Here is a 19853-nt window from a genome sequence, read left to right as displayed (position 1 = left end):
GATCATAAATAATACAGTTCTTCAGGGATCATTCATTCCACTCCTCATCTGTAATAACAAAATAATAATCATGACATAGATTGTCAAATTTGATGTCACATTATCACAGTGGTCAGTTGTTTCTTCAGAGTAAGAAATGCCAAATAAACAACTTTACATATTATGTCAACAAATAAGTATATAACTCCAACTTATACAATAGGAATTAGGTGTTTTCCATCCCAGATCCTCCCCCCCCCCCCCCCCCCCCCCCCACCACCACCACCACCACCACCACCAACCAGTTTTTGTGCTAAGCTAATTGGCTACTGGCTCTTGCTGCATATTTAATAAAGCAGTATGAGAGTGGTAGGGATCCCAACAAGACAGCAGGAGGTGGGAGGAGGACTCCACATCCAGCTGAGACTCCTACCCCCCAGCAGCAGTGCTCATCACAGAACCCCTTAGGAACAGACCTGAGCCGAGACACGAAGGCTAGGTGAACTGGAAACTCTAAATTGCATCCGTCAAAAAACCATTCAATAAAACCATTTCAAAATAAAAGTTGTCAGTATAGTTGTGTTGCTACAACAGCTCATTATGCAGTCCAGCTGTGTTTGGTCTTTTCTGTATCTATTATCTTATTTAATCATATTCTATTCCGACTTTTAAAAAGTTTTAATTTACATCTTATTTTTACTCAGCAGTAGTCAGTCTTAATTATTTTACTTTTTAAATTGTTTTTAATTCATACATATCATTTGTGTGTTTGTTTTAATTTCTGTCTAATGTTATATCTTCACACTATCCAGTTTTCTTGGTTGCAACTTCCATTTTAAATCATGCTTTGCACAGCACATTGTGCTTCCACCCACAATGAAATGGGCTATATAAATAAAGCTTTGCTTGATTGTTTGAAAGGTTTTAAAGGGTCTGATGTTAAAAGTGAGCAGAAAAATAGCAAGACTAGCTAAGCTAAATATTTTTTAAAAATTAACGAATGAGAGGTAGATCTAAAAGTTTTGCGTGAGGTGGCAGGAGCTTTTGGCACGATAGGAAGTGGTGGGTGGGGGGGCAGTGGCTAGGAGGTCCTTACTTATTAAATACAATGAAACTGAAGAGAAAATGTTCTGGTCTTTAATGGCAGCTTGTTATTGTCAGAATTTGTTCTCCTCAAAACATCCATGACAATAAGCAGCTGTCATGTTTCCATGTTCCCCATTAGTGTGTGATTAGAGCCACACTGCTACTGTGGCTAAAAAAGTACAAGGTCCACTTTTGTTGCATAATAAAATCACAGTCCCAACAAACATTTACACATTTTTTTGAAAAGCATAATATTTGTATGGATAGCTAGCTGGCAGACAAATACAAATACCAGAGACAAAGAGCAGTAAATCCAGTCTGACCACAGTCATGACTGAGTCACTCTACTAACCAGACATAAAATATACAACATTTGGAACACTGACATATTTATAAGGAACACAAGGAACGTAATCTACACAGAAGAAACCCACAACATTTTATGGATGTTTCTTTTTATTCCCTTCAAAACAGGAAAAACTCAACTTTCCTCAAGTAAATTATTCATCCATCCAGCAGTTGGTTTTAAATTAAACATTTACAAAAAATCAAAAAGAAAAACAAAATACAACACAGAGGTTCAAATCATTAATATTTACAGTATCTGTTTTAAATTAATGGCAAACTATTTCAGTAATCCTCTATGTGCACTCCTGTGTGAGGCAACTCAAAGTACTGACTGACCTCTTGTCAAAATGTAAGACTTTCATCATGCAAGCTGTAACATTGCGGGTTCAGTAAATATGAACCGTAGTTGCTGGCAGTCCTGAGCAAGTTGTGAGCATGTGCAAATTCCTTGAACTTAAAATAATTCAAGAGGTCAAAGGTTTGACTTTTGCTTTCATTCACATTCATTTTCTTATATATACTATAAAGTGCTTTTCCTTTACAAATGGTTCTATCTTTCAGATGATGCATTGTTTTTAATATGAGAGACCTTAAGTCGATACAAAAAGTATCCTGGAAAAAAACAAAACAAGTCAAAAAAATAAATCCAGGCACTTTTTGGACATAGAAAGGAAAAACATCATTCAAGTAAATTTTACTTTTTTTCCAGGACAATCAAGATAACATAACTGAGAAGAGCTTAATGTGGTCTTCCTCCTTTTCCCACCTGTTGTCCACCTCTCCTCCACTCTCCTCCTCCATCCCATCTTTGTTTCTCTTTGACTTCTTGTGTTTGTGTTTCTTCAGCTCCCATTCCTCCAGCAGCTCTGGGCTGGCTTGGCTCTTCTCCTTTTTGTGATGCTTTTGTTTCTTCTTCTGCTCTTTCCTCATGTCGTCTTTGCTGCTCTCCTGGCTTGCTGATGAGCCGACGCTGCTGCTGCGGCTGCCACTGCTCGGCCTCTCTCCCTCCTCCAGCTCTTTCCCTCCCTGCCACTTGGTCTCTCCAGCCAGTTTATCAGCCTTATCTTGCCAGTGACTGCCTATTACTTTATCCACCTTATTGCTCTTCCACTCATGCCTCTCTACCTTGCTCTCAGTTCTACTTCTGCTCTGCAGTAACTCCTCACCAGGGCTACTCATTCTGGGCTTACTGGTCTTAGGGCTGGAGGATTGGGATGGGGGTGGCTCTCTCTCCTTACTGTGGCTGTGAGAGTGGTATAGTGAGGAGTGGTGGGTCCCTGCAGGTCTGCCTTGGTGCCTATAGTTCCCTGATGGATCTCTGTGATTTTGATAGTGGTGGGGATGGTTTCTGTCTTTACCTTTCGAGTCCAGTGACATGTCTCCATATGTTTTGTGTGTGTGTTTGTGAGGCAGTACAGCAGCTCTACTTACTGAGCCTCTTTCCCTGCTTCCACTGCTAGAGAATTTTCCATCAGGACGTAAGGAGTTGGAACGCTTCTCATGGTCCTGCTCTCCTCGCTGCCGGTCTCTCCTCTCTGTGTCCTGATACGTCGAATAAGAGGAGACATGACCAATGACAAAGCTGCTGTGCTCCCTCTCTCTCCCCCTGTCTCTCCCTCTCTCTTCCTCTTTTGCCCTTTCTTTTGATCTTTTACTCTCTTTATGTCTATCCCTCGGCCTCTCACTCTCCCTCTCTCTTTGGCTGTCCCTCCACCTCTCTGTCTCCGTCCTTCTCTCCCTGTGTCTCTCACTACACAATGTGCTGTCAGTTCTCTCTTTGCCACTAGAGGGAGCCATACCCACATCTAAACTGGACAGAGTGAAGTTTTTTTCTTTTTCCCTGTCCCCTCCTCTCTGTATCACTCTTTCCCTGTCTCTCTCTCTGTCCACTGACCTCTGTCTCTTTAGTTCACTCTCGCCCTCTGTCTCTCTGTTGGCTGTTGTCACAAATGGTGGAGGAAGAACCACAGGTAGAGGGTCTTGAATTGTGATCCCTCCTTCATTCTGCTCCTCCTCCTCAGACTGATCCATCTCCCATTTGGAGTGAGGGACCTGAGACAGACAGGTAAAATGTGACTGAGACAACATGCAGTTTTTACTTTACTTGACTTATAGCCCCCTAAAACAAAGCAAAGCATCCATCAGAGTTTAACTCTTAATAAATTACTTACACAAGGTTCATACAGAACACATGAAAGAGAATGTGTATAAAACAAAAGTTTTATTTTCATTCCCATAAGTCATCATGATCTGGGCTCACAGACACACCTGTATGAGCACGAGCTGGTCCTCCCTCTCTGCGGCTGTTCCCTGACTGTACTCCTCCAGAGTTTTAACCACTGTCCTCCTCTCCTCACAATCCTCGCAGCCGCTGCATTAATGTACACACAGAACAGCGAAATCAATAAATACCTCTACATTAGAAAAAGGCTTTCAGGCTTTTATAAAACACAAACTTGAAGTCATTCTCAAGCCTTTAATATATATGATATAGCAATTGATTGGTTTCATGTCTGGAACCTCTTTTTAAAGAAGTGATAAATCACTTCCTGTGCTGTTTTGACTGAAAATTATTTCCTAACTGTTAACAGCTAAATCCAACTTAGGCGTTTATATATTGACTTGGCTAACATATTAATTAAAGTATCTATTTTTATCATGTAGGAAAGTCAACAAACAGAAACAAAGAAACAATATAAAGCAGATGGTTAAAGTTATAGTCCATGAAGTGAAGTTATGTTTTTTATAGTGAGTACCTTTTCAGCAATATCCATTCTATCTAACTGTACTCAGTAATTACCTTTCTATATTGTAATTTGAGCTGTTAAATGAAGCTGTAGGATTACAATTTTTAAAAAAAGCAATAACATTCAGACCTGCCATCGTCCATGTAGGAGTTTGCTCTGTCATGGTGGCTCTCTGCGCTGCTCCTCTGTGACATGAACCTCATCATGTCCTTTTCCTCTTCTTCCCTCATCCCCCTCTTCACTCCTTCCATCAGCACCTCCTTTGGCTTCATGTCCCCTGGTGGATTTCCTTTGTTTTCCTTGCATGTGCTTTCTCCTTTTGCCCTCTCCCTCAGGTATTTTTGGACCAACTCTCCCATCTCTTGCCCTCGTCTTTCTTTCCTTACTCTCTCTTCTTCCTCCTCTTTTCCAGTCTCGTCTCTTGTGACCTCTTCTCCTTTGCTGGCCTTCTTTCCATCTCCTTCCCACTGTTTTTCACTCTCCGTCATCTCCTCCTTCACTGCTCTAAGGGCATAATGCCATAAGTGAAAGTCCTCCTCTTCACCATCCTCTTTCTTTTCTCTGCCTTCTTTCTCTCCTGCAATTTTCTCCCACATTTCTCTCTTGTCATCTCTGAAGGTGGCTGTCTCCCATAACTGTCTTGTCTCTCTTTCATCTGGTTTTATTTTTTCTTTAAACACACCTTCCTTTTCTCTGACAGATTCCATCTTTTCTTTAACTTCAACATCTCTGTTTAAATTCTCCTCTTCTCCATCACCAGTACTCTCAGTTTCATCCTTTGATTTTCCAACAATACTCTCCTGATTTGCAGTTTTCTCCTCCTTCCTTTTCCCATCCAGGTTGATGTTGATGCTTATTTTCTTCTGTGGTTTCACCGTTATTCCTCCTTCCCAGAGGGGGGACCTCTCTGTCACAGGCCATGTTTTCCTCTCTTTTTTCGTCTCCGTCTTTTGCTTCTTACTGTCAAATGGATTGGGGGATTCACTTTTGTGAGTTTCATTTCTCTCCAAGTTCTCTCCTTTTCTTTTTCTATTCTTCTCTGATCTTGAGTCAGGAGCTCTGCTGCCTCCAGGGTTATTGTATCTTTCTGAATCCACCCTGTCTGCCTCTTTACTGGGCTTTACTTTGTGGTGTCTCTCCACATCTTGCCTGGAGTCTGAATCTTTGCCTCTTCTCCATCCTTTCTCTGCTTCCAAATTCCTTTGCTCTCTGCTTTTACTTTCACACTCTTTATCTAAAGACTTATCTGATTTAAGAGAAGGTTGGACAGATTTTAAGGTATTGCCAGCAGCTGCTTCGTCCTGTAGTGAGGTGCCATCCTTGCAGGCATGTGGTCCAGTGTTGTGCCCCTTCTCATCCTTTCTTCTGTCATCTGTTGAGTCTGTAGCATCAGGGGATGATGACTCCTCTCCTCTTCCTTTCTCATGTTTCTTTATCCTCCTTGGCTCATGTTTTAGGGTGCTGAGGTCCTTCAAATTTTGAAGGATCACCTGCTTGTCGTTTTTGCTGTTTTCTTGCAGTTCCATCTCCTTACTGCCCTTTGCGAGGGTGGTAGGCAAGTTGCTGTCCTTCTTTTGTTGATATGCCCTTGGCTGAGCTCCATCTTCCGATGGTGTGGAGCGACCATCGCTGGATGACCGAGAGGGAGGGGAACGGCTGTCACTGGACGTATGAGATGGAGAGGAGCGACTGTCACTAGACGACTGAGATGGTGTGGAGCTGCTGTCACTTGAAGACTGCGATGACGGGGAGTGAATATCACTGGAGGACTGCGATGGAGGGGAGCGGCCGTCCATCTGGTCAGTGGGTCCGCAGCGAGAGTCCGAGTTGGAATGTGAGGGATTTTTGCTTGCTTCCCACTGAGGAGGAGGAGGAGGAAGACTGATGAATGGAGGAGGCAGCTGCTGGAAGTGGCTGACATAGCTGCTGAAATATTTCTCACACCACTCTTTGTACTCCTTCTTCCACTGCAGGTAGCGCTCTCTTTCCAGCTCCAGACTGTTTGTTTGATTTGCGTGGTGAGCGTACAGCGAAGTGGCTGAACTCGCCCCAGAGCTTTCCTCTTTCTTCTCTGAGCAGTCTCCTCGTTTCCTGGAGCTGTAGCTGCTCAAAGCAGACTTCTTAGTGTGATGGCGGCTATGGTGACGGTTTTTCCGGTGATCTGATGGAGACTTGGACCTGGAATGGTAACCAATTTGGGGTGATGAAGATGAGGACGGTGTATGGGAGCGTGGGCGTTTGTAGCCATAGCTATAGGAGTGGGAGGGCTGAGAGCGGGTGGGGAGATCTCTGTGGCGGGAGTAAGGTGAGCGGGGCCTGGAAAAAAACAATGAAAACACAATAAAAAACCACAGGAAATATTTAAATCATGTCACAAACATTTTAATGCATCATTGCCTTGTTATTATTTGAATGTATCTCATTTCCAATTCCAAATACAGTACCTGTTTTTTCAAACAAATAAACAAACAATAACAAACAAAAAAAAAACAACCAAAGAAAGAAAGAAAGAAACAAACAAACAAATCAAATTTTTAAAGAAAGGGAACCTTGATCTGCCATGGGATCTGGATCGCGAACGGGATCTGGACCTGCTTGAAGAGCGAGAGTAGGACCGAGAGGACTTGGACTTAGAAGACTTTGAATTAGAGCGAGAGGAGGAGCGTCTGTAGGCAGATCCTCTGTGAGGTGATCTGAGTGACAAAAAGAGAGGGAAACAAATGAGTCGATGTATAGATTTCATATTATCCTCAATACACTGTCTTCAGAGTAAAAAGCAGAGGGTTGGATTGTTACATTCCTGATTCACAGTATAGCCTGACCAGTTCTAGGATTTTTCAGACGAATAATGAAATCTATTTTTTTTCACTATAAAGAAATTCAATAATATAAATAAATATAAATAAATATAAATAAACATACAACACATAATATAAACAACATTTTGATCCTATTGTTTTTGCTCTCTGGTAGACAAAATGTATAATGATTGCTATAAACATACTGTACCTTTGACATTTCTGTAGGGGTGGATACCTACTGTTATTCCCTAAGAGACAGCTGAGAGACAGCTGACACATTCATTCTCCTTACAATTAAACAAATAAGAGTCATATCATTTTAAGACATGACCACATTGAAAAATGCAGAGCCTTTGATTGTTCAGTATACCTTTCCTTCTTCTTTCTCTGATGCCTGTACCACTCCTTGGGAATGAGGGCAGGGATGGAGGAAGTGGAGGTAGAGGAGCAGAGGGAAGGGATGGGGGCACCCTGGGGACATGGGAGTGTCCAGATGGGTGTGGTAGGGGGGTACCCAGGAGGGTAACTGCTGTGAGACGGGTGGGCCGAGAGGTATGTGTGAAAAAGGGGGGAGGGAAAGAGAGATGGAGGAGTAGCTGAATATGATGATGAGGAGGAGGAGGAAGTAAGCCGCTGGGATTCAGTCCAGCCTCCAGTGGGACAACCTGAGGAGGAAGAGGAGCTGTGGGGAAGAGAGAGGAAGAAATCAGGAAATCAGTCATGAAACAGTGCACAGTGTCAAATACAGACCAGTACCTAAACACACACACATGCACACACGCACACATGATCCACTGACCCGCTCCAGCTGGTAGATGGCCCTGAGTGTGCTGGTGCTGGACCTTGGGATTCAGAAAAAACTGTTGTTTTGTCATTCTGTATTTATGTTGAGAAGTTACTGCAGTTCTAAACATAATAATTAAGACAAAAAGAAAATAATTAACAGTAGGGACAGTATAATTAAAAGCTTCTTAGTCACTCACCTAATGAGGGCTGCTGTTGATTCACACTGACTGTCTGGGGCTGTTCTGCCAATGTTGCGAGGTTAACCTGAACAGACACAAACATCAATTTCATACAGAGATGTGCTGCTGCATACAGTTAGTATGTAAGAGTGTGTGTGTGTCTGTCTGTCCTCACCACTGGTATCAGCTGTGAGGGAGCAGTGGACTCTTTGTTTGACACCAGTACAGAAGGGGTGGTAGCAGCAGCAGCAGCAGCAGCAGCCGAGTCTTCTTCAGCCTCCCTGAATAAACAGCAGATACATCACAGTCAATGCCACATGAAAGCAACAACAGTGTCATTGTTTACCAGTTCTTCAATCTTAAATCCATGGTGCCATACTGGATCAGAGACTGCACCAAATGTTCTATTTCTCTGGGTACTTGAAGACTGTTATAAATGTTTTTAGACCGACACCAACTGTTAAAAACTATAAAAACCTCTGACACATTTAGTTCAAGTTTCATCTCTAACTTTACACTTAGTCCCCTCCGATAACAGCAGCTGAATTTACATTAATTTATCCGTCCCTCCCCCTGTCTCATTAAAGTGACAAGAAAAAGCAGCTCCAGCTATTTCAAAACATACAATCATACAGAAGCCGCACTGAGCTGCGCTAGTGTTTATCTTATCCCTAATGTGTTCAGGGGAAAGCAGCGTGTTTCAGACCCAATGTAAACGATTAAACTTTTGCCTCGAGTAGGACCAACCCTTGCATGTAGCCTGGGAAAGAAAACAGGATGGATTACAGTTGGATTTGTGATACATGTGTCAACAGAAGCGTCTTAAATCTGCTCTGGATATGAGACACTTGAAATGATAAGTGTAAATGAGACTATTGCCCTGTTGGTAAATTAAGCAAGTGTTGTTCTCTTCCATGACATAAATTGGAGGAACTGGATAATTACAACACCAGAGCATCTGAAAAGCAATGTGTCAATGAAGCGAACTTTGTAAAAATGGCACAGTCTTCAAGTTCCTTGATATAAAATCTAATCTGTTGACATCCAAAAGAGGCAGTCGAGGCACCACAAATGAGTAAAACATCACTTCTACAAAGCAGTTTACACAACACACGTATTTGTGCAATATATTAGCAATCTGTTGTATCCCTGTGATATCACAGTCCTCAACATGTGAATGCACATGTTTCTGTGTTAACATACTTGTCAGGTATCTCAAGGCTGTTTTGCTCAGTCTGGAGGGAAGTGCTAGGCGTGTTGCAAGCAGAGGCAGTGCCTGTTGTTGCAGGAGGATTTACAGACAGTGCCGGTGTGTCTGCAGCCTGTGGGAGGTGCAGGAGAGAGTCCTAAGAGGGGAGAGGACAAGAGAAAATATCTGAGTAAGTTTAGGGAGAATTTTAAGATGGAGGACTGGTGGAGGACTGGTAATATACATGCATATTTCCTGTTAGGTTAAATATAGAGGATACTGTAGAAAACCTGCTGTATACTGTCATTTCTAACACTTATTGCAATGGTTTCCATAAGAGAACTAGCACTCTGAGAGCTGAAAAACATCAGACTGTGACAACAGTAATTACTCCTTTTGCTCCTGAGTCAGAGATACAGGACTATTTTTTTTTGCCTCCCAGATGAAACACATCATTTAGAGGTTTACCTGCTGGCTGTATGTTGATTGGTGAGGCTTCTGAGACTGGCTCTGCACGGTAAGAGGGGGTGGGGTTGGGACAGGGCTTGGTGTCCTGGTTGGATTTTGGGATTGGGAGGTACCACACCTTCTTGTCAGACTTTTGTTGTAGCCTCGCTCTTTTTTGAAATTGTTCACAGCCTGTGTGGGGAGAAACAGACAGCAGACTGAATCCTGTCAGAGCATTTCACATGCTTAAGTCTGACACATTGTAAGATGCATTATGGTCTGATTATAGTCCCCCCCTCTCAACGTCAATTCATGTTTCCTATTCATCTGCTAATTCACCTGTCTGAGAAATTTATTGGCTATCAGGGTATCAGGGGAGACATTTGATTGGCTACAAGTTGGGCACATATGTTCCTCTGAATCCAGCAGGGTGGTACGAATACCTGCACAAGAGAGAAAGAAAGTTGAAATGTAAATATGAGTTCAATTGAAGAATGCACAGCACTATTTATTAGTACATTTGTCACACATGCTTGTATGTATAATGTAGTTTATTTATGTATTATAAATAAACTAAATTTTTCCAGTCAGGAGATTCTTAAATTTATATTTGTTTGTGTTCTTTGTTACCAACAGATAAAATATAGACAAATTATTGGCTGCTCACTATCTTTTTAACATTTATATATTTAAACATTTACACTTGATCAATAGAGTTGCAGTAATGCAGTTTAACTAGTTCTTTAATTGTAGGAGTTACTTAGTAACACAGAAACATACACATTGGTTCTTTTGCTGCCAATATGGATCTACAGATGCAGAATGGCTTTATTCTTTATGTACAGCAAGTATATATGATATGTGTCTGTGTGTGTCCCTCACAGTCATCACAGTAGCTGTTTCCACAGCAGGGTATGACCACAGCGTCACTCAGCAGGTCATGACAGATCAGACAGAGGAGTTCGTCAGGTACAGGATCCTCATCGACTTCTGCTGACTTGGGTTGTTCCTGTGGAACAAATGGAGGCTTCTCCTTCTTCCCAATGGCATATGCCTCTCTACAGACAGACAAAAGTACACACATTCACAAACATATCCATATCCATTGATTTAACAGTTCTAGGTGGTCCTGTTAATGACTATTTTGCCCCTGAAATCGGTGCAATAATTAACTTGTATACACAAAATTTCAAGTAACTAAAACAGGTAGGAAGCATCTTGAAATTAGGCAATCCCGAATATTTTTAGTGAGGGTTAGGGTTAGGGTTAGTTTTTTTTTTTTTTTTTTTTAATTTAAATTTTTTAAATTTTTTGCATGCTTTAATATAATCTTTAAGGGGATAGTTTGACATTTTGAGAAATAGAGTCTTTGGCTTCCTTCCCAAGAGACACATGATGAAGATTGATAACACTCGTGTTTGTAAATCAAACTTTCTGGCTATTGCCAGAAGCTGGTTAGCTTACCTTAGCTTAGCATAAAGACAGGAAACAAGATGTAATGTGTTAATTACTGAGCTTTTGAGATGCTGGTAGGTGGATTTTGTTGTCCTCGGACAGAGCCAGGCTAGCTGTCTCCCTTTTCCAGTCTTTATGCTAAGCTAAGCTAACTGGCTACTGGCCATAGGCTTACATTGCACAGACTGCCATGAGAGTGGTATCAATCATCTCATCTAAGGCACAGCAAGAAAGTGTATTTCCTAAAATGTTAGACTTTTCACTCAAAACACACACACACACTCGGACTCACGCATCTATGGCAGGAATAGCATAACGTCCACAGTTGGTCAGCATGGCTCCTTTTATGTTGGGACCATCCACCTCAACCATGAAGGAACGAGGGATGCCTGTGCTCTTCTTTATTCTCAGTGGGGCCTCAAAATTTTTATCCTGCTGTCAAGCACACACACATCTACATTTCACACTTGGAGTCATATTAGCTGATAGTCAACAACACTAACACACAAATAAGTTTAGCCCTGGATAACACACACTAAGCAAACCAGTTTCTTGGTTGAGCAAGATCTGTGCAAGATTGCAAAAGAAACTGCCTCAATTAAGAGATACCATAGAATGTGCTCTTACCCCACTGGTGGGACAGTTCCTGATGTGGTGTCCAGTATTTCCACAGCGATAACAAGTGTAGTTTGCAGGAAGAACATTACCAAACTTTTTGTTGTAACTGGAAAGAAAAGAAAGAGAATGAGAGGAGGATGGATGAAGAAGAAAATGACAGAAAAGCATTGAGACTGAAACACATAAAAAAAATTTAATGGAGCAGTAAATGGAGTGTGGTATGGAGAAGGCTCAAAGTAGTGAAATCCAAGAGATTGACAGTGACACATCAGAACAATGAGATATAGAATTTAAGAAAAGAGATGGGTATGAAGGAGTAGATTTTAAACCATTACAGAAGTGACTCACTTCATGGAATCGTAGGTGGACTGATTTAGCATAACTTTGATCTTATCCTCCTCTGACACATCTGCATCAGCCAGGTTAGCCATCTGCATGTACACACACGCATGGATGTAAGCAACAGACACAGAGATGGCAGGTCAGTGTTTAATTCAAACCGTTTCACATAAACACAGATGAATATATAAAGGCTAGATAATACTAATGAAAAAACAAGGAAAAGAGAGAGTATACCTTGGCGAAAAAGGGCAAGGCACTGGAAGAAGTCTGGCCATCCATCTGTTATAATTAAACAAATCAGTTTTACTAATAAAGCAATGAGAGTCTCAAGTTTCCCATATCAAAAAGACTTAGAGCTTTGTGTTCATATGGAGAAAAAAAACTACAGCCTGGCAAAGACACACAAAAAAAGATTCAAAACACAACCATTTGTCCTGTTAAACTTCATGCTTTTCACCCCAATACCTTTGGTGATTTTTCTTGTGTAACATGAAAGCAAGTGCTATATTTCACACTTGTATCCTTTTTAACTGAGATAAAATTTACACCAGCATCCAGCAGAGATTTTCATACAGGGTGGATAATAAATGTCATCACACTGTTCTCATCTCAGGATTTCTACCTCAGCACCTCCTGCCAACTCTCCTCTCATCCTTGAACACTGAAAAAAAAAAAGCAGACAATATAATGCTTCCTAGGGATTTTACACTTGTCAGGTGAGCGTTTTGTTGGGTGAAAAACATATTTGCCCTCATCACCGACAATAGCGTCTGCTTCCCTGCCTCTTCTCACCTCACTTCCCTTTTGTTTCTGATCGCCTGCTTTTTTTTCCCTCCCTGACTGAGTAGGGTTTCACTCAGTGTGTGTGACACTGCCATGCTACCAGCAAACTGAAGTGTATGACCAAATATCTGCAAAGCTAATGAATGTCCTCACATAAGCTGAGTGCAAAATTCAAAGCTTATACCTGCTAAATATAAAAAATCCTGCTAAACATTAGCATGTTAGCATTGTCACTGTAAGCAGTTTTGCATGCTAACTTAGCTCCTTTTCTGATTAATTCCTTTCAATGCATTAACTATGAGACATTTTAAGATTTTACTCTGATGGTTACATTTTTGTGCAGGAGTCGGTCAGCTAGTTACAGCCTAGTACTGCCACTATACTACAGATACAACATTCATTCAGTAAATGCATTCGTAGCTAAATTTTGTCTATCCAATCAATGATTCATCCCCTGTCACACTGTAAGATATTGCTTCAGGTCATTTGCACTGCTGTCCTTCACAAACGTCTTGTACGAGTAAATTGCAGTATAGTCAGAAAGTATTAGGATGGATCAGGACACAAGTTGCTTTACACCAACATAGTAGATTTAAATGAAACAGTGAGTTTGAGCTTAAAGAGCTGACTTTCAGCTTTAGATTCCACATCTGTATTGGGTAAATATTGTAGCATTTCTTTCTCCCAGTTCTAAGATAATGATGCTTAATATACAAACAAGACAAAGTTGTTTTTTTTTAAATGGTCAAACAATTGAAGACTTGGTTGCCTCCACTGGACAAGTGAGTCACCTGAATTAAATCCAATTAAACTAAAGTGAAACACATTAGACTTCAGGCAAAAAGACATTGAAACAAGCAAGAAGTGTAGATGGCCTGGCAAACATAACAGTCAGGCATTGATTCCTACATTATTCATCTGATGTTACCACACTCAAATTGAAGCAGTTAGTCACCGTTTCATTACAAATCCAATGTGTGGCATTCAAAGCAATAAAAATAGTTTCTGACTGCACTATATGATATTATTGGTAGCAGTATGACAGATTTACTGCCAGTATTTAGTCAACTCAAGTCAACTTTATGTCTACAGCACACTAAATCACAGTTTGAGCTGACCAAAGTGGCGTACAAAGGACAATTAAAATAAATAAAAGCAACTAAAATGTGTATAAGGTAAGGCAAGTCAAATAAAAGACACTATGAAGTTGCATTATGGGAAGTGTAAGATCCAGGTTTTTGGAGCTTGACCCATGCTTTGAACTTAAAGTCAGGGATTCTTGGCCTCTGCTGTTTCATGTTTTTAAAATCTGTTTCTTTTCCAAGAAACAGATTTTAAGAAAGTACAATACCCCTCTGAGTCTGACAAACGGCCATTCTGGTGATTGTGGTGATTCTGGTGTGTATAGCATTATATCTGTTGTATCTATGTCCACTTTGGTTGCAGAGGTGAGATGTGAAACCAAGATTTTAACCATCAATCAGAAATGTCAAATAATGACAGGGACTGATGTGACTGTAGTTGTGTACTGACGCCCTTTTGTCCAGTCAAGTCAAACACATAATCAATACATAAGACCGTTTTATACAAACGACTTTATTGGTAGAAAAATCACACACACAAAACGTTTCAAAGTGCTAAGAAGAATGGCAGACACTTCTCCTACTGAGAAACTCGAGAGAAAAATCAGGTCAGGTCAGGTCAGAGTACACGAATTCAGACTGCAGCAAGTAAAAGTTTTGAGACGTGTTTGAGTTGAGATGAGGATCATAGACAAAACAGCGCTACAACAATTCAGCAGAAAACAACAATTGTGCACCACTTGGTCCTTGAAGAGTGGGTTTAAGAGAGGCCCCTTTTATTACACTAAAGTTAAAATGCTGCAAACTCTGCCTCGATTAGCCTTCTTCAATCCCATTATTCTCTATAATAAAGGGAGATCATTTCTATTATGGATCCATTGACATCATAGTGCTGTGCAAGATTTATTTGAAAAAGTACAAATTCTTCAATTTCTTGACTGGATTTGGAAAGTTTGGTTAATTATTTCTCCCAACATCTGTTCATCTCAGTGGAGCCCACAACAGATGTACATTATTCTGATGCTAAATCATTCATTTTGACACATTCATCTATTTGATGGATGATGGCCTCCAGTCCTATCTGGGGGGACTGATACTGCTCCAATATACTAAACTTCAAAAATCAATTTCAAAATTAACTTGAAGACTATCAAGAATAAAACTGTATAGTGTTTTTGCAGTGGTGGTGAGGTGACTCAGACAAATAAAAAAATATAAGGTAAGTGAGAAAGTGCAACAGGCGCTCATGGATGACGGATAAGTGAGTGAAGACCGTCAGCAGAGCCATCATCATAAAACAGCAGTTGGGTTTATCAGCTGTGAATAGCTGGCCTGCATGATAATGTCTGACCCGCCCCAGTAGCTCCCACCACCCACAGACAGATACTGAATGATCTTCAACAATGAACACCGACTGGTGACACAGCAGCTTGTAAAATTAACAGCTGAAAACCTTCATGAGAGATAATAAATCATAGTTGTTTTTTGTTTTTTTACCCTTATGTATACGAATAAGCTTCATTTCTCTCATGTGTACATGCTGCAACTACATATACAACTTTGATTTATCAGAGCAGCAGCCTGCTATAAATTAAACACTGAGTAGCAAACAACTTCCTCTTTGCAACAAGAACTTAAACTGCAATAGAGGAAACTGAGGCTTTCAATGATATCAATGAAGGTCTCATTTGTATATCTTCTATTATGTTTGGAAATAGCAAGATGTAATTTCAAAAGCACCCAGCACAGCTATTCTGCTGTGTTAACAATGTGTGTGCTGAGCTGTGCTATAAAGTGCAGTGGGATGTGGTTTGGTTACGTACTGCTTTGAAGGCGGTGAAGGTGTGGTGAAGCTGGACATCTGGACGCTCACTGAAACACAAAAAGAAATAATTTTAAACCTGAGTCACCCCATGTGAAAACACATTGTGCTGCATCACTAAACGTTTTCTTCTTCCAAGAAGAGATTTCATTTGTTGGCATTACTCTACATCATAAACTGATGTTTACCAATAATAAAATTGACCAATAAAGGCCAGTCACCCACAACTATTTTAACAGTGTTAGCGACGTGCCTTTACAGTGTGTTTTTTTCCTTTGGTTGAGTTTAAAATTTCATGGGAAGTTTAGTGTAAAATGTGAATGTAAAAGCCTTTAAACCAGCTCATCATTTAAGGCTTACTTTGCATCACATTGAAACTAAGCGAATGTCATACTGATTGTGCAGGTGGAGAGTTGATTTGCTGCATCTAATCTTGTGGGCAGTGTTACAGCCCTCATTCCTCTCTGCCCGTCTGCATGGTTGCTGATGGGGCTAATCACATGACCACCAGTCTGTTCCAGTGAGGTCTTTTCCTGCTTTCCAAGCATGAAACCCACACCACTGCTGGCTCTCCTGTCTAAGCCTGACTAATATCTGGGTAATCCTTGTGTATGTCACCATGGACTTATAGTCATACTCTTTTCTCTTTTCATGAGCATATTTTATCATGGAAATGTTATGCAGAACCCTGTTTAATCAGCTCTCAACTGTTAACTGAGTCAGGCCCCTGCAGGGAATCAGCCTAATGATGTTTCTAGAATTGTCTCCTTCACCAGTGTGGTCCCTAAAAAGAAACCCCCTCCAACTGCAAACTCATGCTGCTGCTCAAAACCAACCCAGTAAGCAAAAAGGACCGTTCCTAATTAACCTCCAGACTGGTGTTTACACTAATAAGACCTTATGAGAGATTATGATGTACAATTCTCTCCTAGCACTACATGACAAATCTACATTTAAAGAATCGTCACTAGCATTTATTGCTGCGCTTCTTATCACACTTAACCTTGATTGTTCCCCTTTCTGTAAGTCGCTTTGGATAAAAGCGTCTGCTAAATGACTAAATGACTAAATGACAATTCATGTCTCCATGTGATTCAGTCATTTAATTTAGAATAATTTTCATAATTATAAATATATTGAACGCACTGACTAGGATCCATTGTTAGCTCATCTATTAAACCATAACTGTGCAGACGATGGGTGGTGCCAACAAAATTATAATATAAAAATATTTAGTCAAATTTTTATACTAAAATGATCTATCATCTTACGCTTGCTGTAACAAAGTGAATGGCTGAAACACTGTTTCTGGGTGATTTTGCAACAATAAAAGTTGGTTTGTAGGTGCCAGGTGGTGTAGCTCTTGCAGGAAAAGTGGAGCCATTGCAATGGCAGGGATAGCAAAACTAATAACAGTGAAGAAATTCAGCTACAGTAGGTGCCAAACCCCAGAAAACACTTACATGTTTTGGGTCTTGCTGCTTGAGCTGGACCTGCCTCCACTGATGGGGACTCTCCGGACGATGACAGAGGAGCCTTTGGGGATGAGACCTTCATCGTCTGTGTACTCTGAGCCGAAGAGATCATGAAAGTGAAGGTTTAAAGTCTGAGGATTAGCTTGCATTAAAGAATTTCAGTTATGAAGATGTCTTATCTTCTGGGTTTATAAGAAATCCTGCACCCTTCACTGACAGTCAGTTAATGAGAAGTGAATGTCAGAAAGTCTAGTCTCGGACTGCAACGAGAAGAGATTAATTGGTTTTATAACAAGTCTTTAGCTTTGGTCTATTTTCATTATCTATTTATCTACTGATTATTTTCTTGATTCACTGATGAACTGTTTAGACTATAAAAAGTCATGAAATAGTAAAAAAAAAAAAAAAAAAAAAAATGTCTATCACAACTATCAATAGCTCAAGATAACAGCTTCAGATGGCCTGTTTTGTCCAAAAACATTCTGTTTGCTTACTATTACTTACTACTTTTACTACTTACTTTAGAAGGCAAAGAAAACAAGCAAATACCTTGACTTCTATATATATTATAGGCATTTTGCTTCAAAAAATATTATTGTATAATCAACTAATTGTTTCAGCTCTGAATGAACGAATAAAGTCTGAAAATTCTACTGAGTAAATCTACTAAATAAGACAAATTGAATGAATTGCTCATGGATCATTTATGTAGTTATCCCAAAAAAAGCCCTAAATTTGATGATTCACATTTCTTAAAACAAAAACAATTAAGACTTTATATTAATCCTACAGTCTATGTCAACAGTGTCACATCACTCTGATTCACCAACTACTCAATTGTGAGCAAAACCATAGTTTCTGGATCCTGCAATGTGGTCTACAAAAAAAACACAGGCGGCATGACACAGCATTGTTGCAGGACTTAAACCTGATGAAAGACTTCTGGGACGGGTGACTCCTTTAATACCTCCTATAATGTATGTTGCTTGACTTGTTTGGTGTGTGCCAGCCAAGACTGACTTTGTGGTGTCCATCCCTGCAAACTGTTACATGTTACAGGAGTTGTGTATGTGTCTGTATTTTCTCACACAGTAGGTGAGTCTCTTTCTGTGGTTATGCAGCATATGATGGGTTACAGATCTTATCTACAGGATACTGACACACTCTATGATGATACTTATCATCATTTAATCTGAATGTCACTTTTTCTCCTTGTCTCTCCCTAATTCAGTTTTTACTTTACCGTCATGGCAGCAGATGTTTCCTGTATTGATTATTTTCATTTATGTGTGTCAGCCTGGCTGGACTTTAATCATATGGTCATGACTAGGCTGTGCTCCGTCTGTACTTTTGCTATTTTTATCCCACACCTCTCCTGTGACTTTTACATGCATGGCACAGACAGGGCTGATCCACCACCATCGGGCCGTTTCACTAAGCGCACGAAGCCTAAATGCAGCAGGAATGTGACCCATTCATTAGCTCCTTTTGTCCCGGCTTGACTTTTCTGGACCCCCGTCAAGCCGAAAGAGGTGACGCAACCCTCCACCCCTCCACAGCTGTCAAATCTCAACCACGTGTTTTCTTCCATAGTTCAAATTGTCAACCTTCCGTTTAACTGTCAGAATAAACACGCCTTTTCACCCCACACATATGTCTGATTACCTTCCTTTGTCTGTGCGTTTGTGATCTGCAGGTCGCAGTCCCCGGCTCTCAGCTTCTCCCTGCCCATGATCTGCCTCTTCAGATCCGTCAGCGTGATGTGAGGGCCATCAAACACCACCGTGTCGTAGCTGAGTTTAGAGGAGAATTTATAATGAACGTGAGTCATGCTGAAACTGAGCAGAAAACTCGTCCTACGCTGTCTGGGAACCGACAGCTGACAGTTGTTCTACGGTGACACAAAACCTATATCGTGGTAGTTGCCGCGGTGGTACAAAGTTAGCTAGCTGGCGTTAGCAGCCGGCAGCGTCGAGCGTCAGCGGTGTCGCTAACAAGCTAGGTGGTTAATTAACAACCGCCGGATAAAGTGGCGTCCCCAGCATGACATGTCCCGGCGTCTGGCGGAACAGCAGCGGAGGCTCAAGTCAACGCGCATTCAGTCATTTTCGAGTCTAATTTGAACTTTTATTCCCGCTATAGGCGCTATCAGTCCGAGGAGTCCGCTGACAGAAACCACCAGCTGTTTCCACAAGCAACGGCTCGTCAGCACAGTGCGAGCACCATCTGATGCTGCGTTCACGCGACCCCCGTACACTCCAGCTCCCAAGCGTCTAAGTTACTGTTGCATGGTAATTTCGCTCTGACTCAGTTTCCACAACTGAGTCTCAGTTTGAACTCACGCCATGCGAAATTATAACAACTCAAAGAAATTAATCAGAGCATATAAGCATTGTATATGTTTTTAGCATTTCAAACGTTTTTTTTTTTTTGCAAGTTTATCACATTTTGTTTCACAGCTGCAACTAACGAATCGATTATTTGTTTGTTTTTTTTTGTGTGTATAAAATGTCAGAAAATAGTGAGAAATATCTGTTGTAATTTCCCATAGCCCAAAGAGATGTCTTTACATGTCTAGATGTCATTTGACTAACAGTCCAAAACCTAGAGGCATTAGGTTTACAGTGATGTATGACAAATCATCTCATTTGAGAAGCTGAGCAGTAAATGGCTTGCATTTCAGTTTAAAAAAGAACTAATAATAAACTAATAAC

The 19853-nt window shown here is 40.7% G+C and overlaps 1 protein-coding gene across 3 annotated transcripts; it reads right to left on the bottom strand.

Moving 5' to 3' along the window:
• Window positions 1–1098: 1098 nt before the first annotated feature.
• Window positions 1099–19395, bottom strand: LOC139618319 (E3 ubiquitin-protein ligase RBBP6-like). 3 transcript variants are annotated; one of them, XM_071474161.1, is made up of 20 exons: window positions 18805–19395; window positions 17128–17233; window positions 15666–15714; window positions 12212–12256; window positions 11984–12066; window positions 11645–11741; window positions 11310–11452; window positions 10445–10620; window positions 9902–10005; window positions 9584–9754; window positions 9130–9272; window positions 8102–8207; window positions 7945–8011; window positions 7761–7803; window positions 7332–7643; window positions 6710–6853; window positions 4290–6476; window positions 3682–3784; window positions 3308–3465; window positions 2706–2955 (listed from the first exon to the last, which is right to left on the bottom strand). In XM_071474161.1, exons 1-20 carry the CDS (start codon window positions 18968–18970, stop codon window positions 2841–2843), a joined length of 4518 nt encoding a protein of 1505 aa, XP_071330262.1. In that variant the 5' UTR covers window positions 18971–19395; the 3' UTR covers window positions 2706–2840. The 3 variants fall into 3 exon arrangements, with proteins under 3 accessions (XP_071330260.1, XP_071330261.1, XP_071330262.1); XM_071474159.1 differs by having other exon boundaries at window positions 1099–3465; XM_071474160.1 differs by having other exon boundaries at window positions 1099–3465; window positions 11310–11449.
• Between the last annotated feature and the right edge of the window lie 458 nt (window positions 19396–19853).

The sequence above is a fragment of the Trachinotus anak genome, unplaced genomic scaffold (assembly GCF_046630095.1).
Source record: "Trachinotus anak isolate AG129_WGS33_773 ecotype Australia unplaced genomic scaffold, CSIRO_AGI_Tana_v1 ptg000003l, whole genome shotgun sequence".
In the NCBI taxonomy this organism is placed as follows: domain Eukaryota; kingdom Metazoa; phylum Chordata; class Actinopteri; order Carangiformes; family Carangidae; genus Trachinotus; species Trachinotus anak.
The sequence above is the reverse complement of the archived record's forward strand: the minus strand, read 5'-3'. Positions and strand labels throughout refer to the sequence as shown.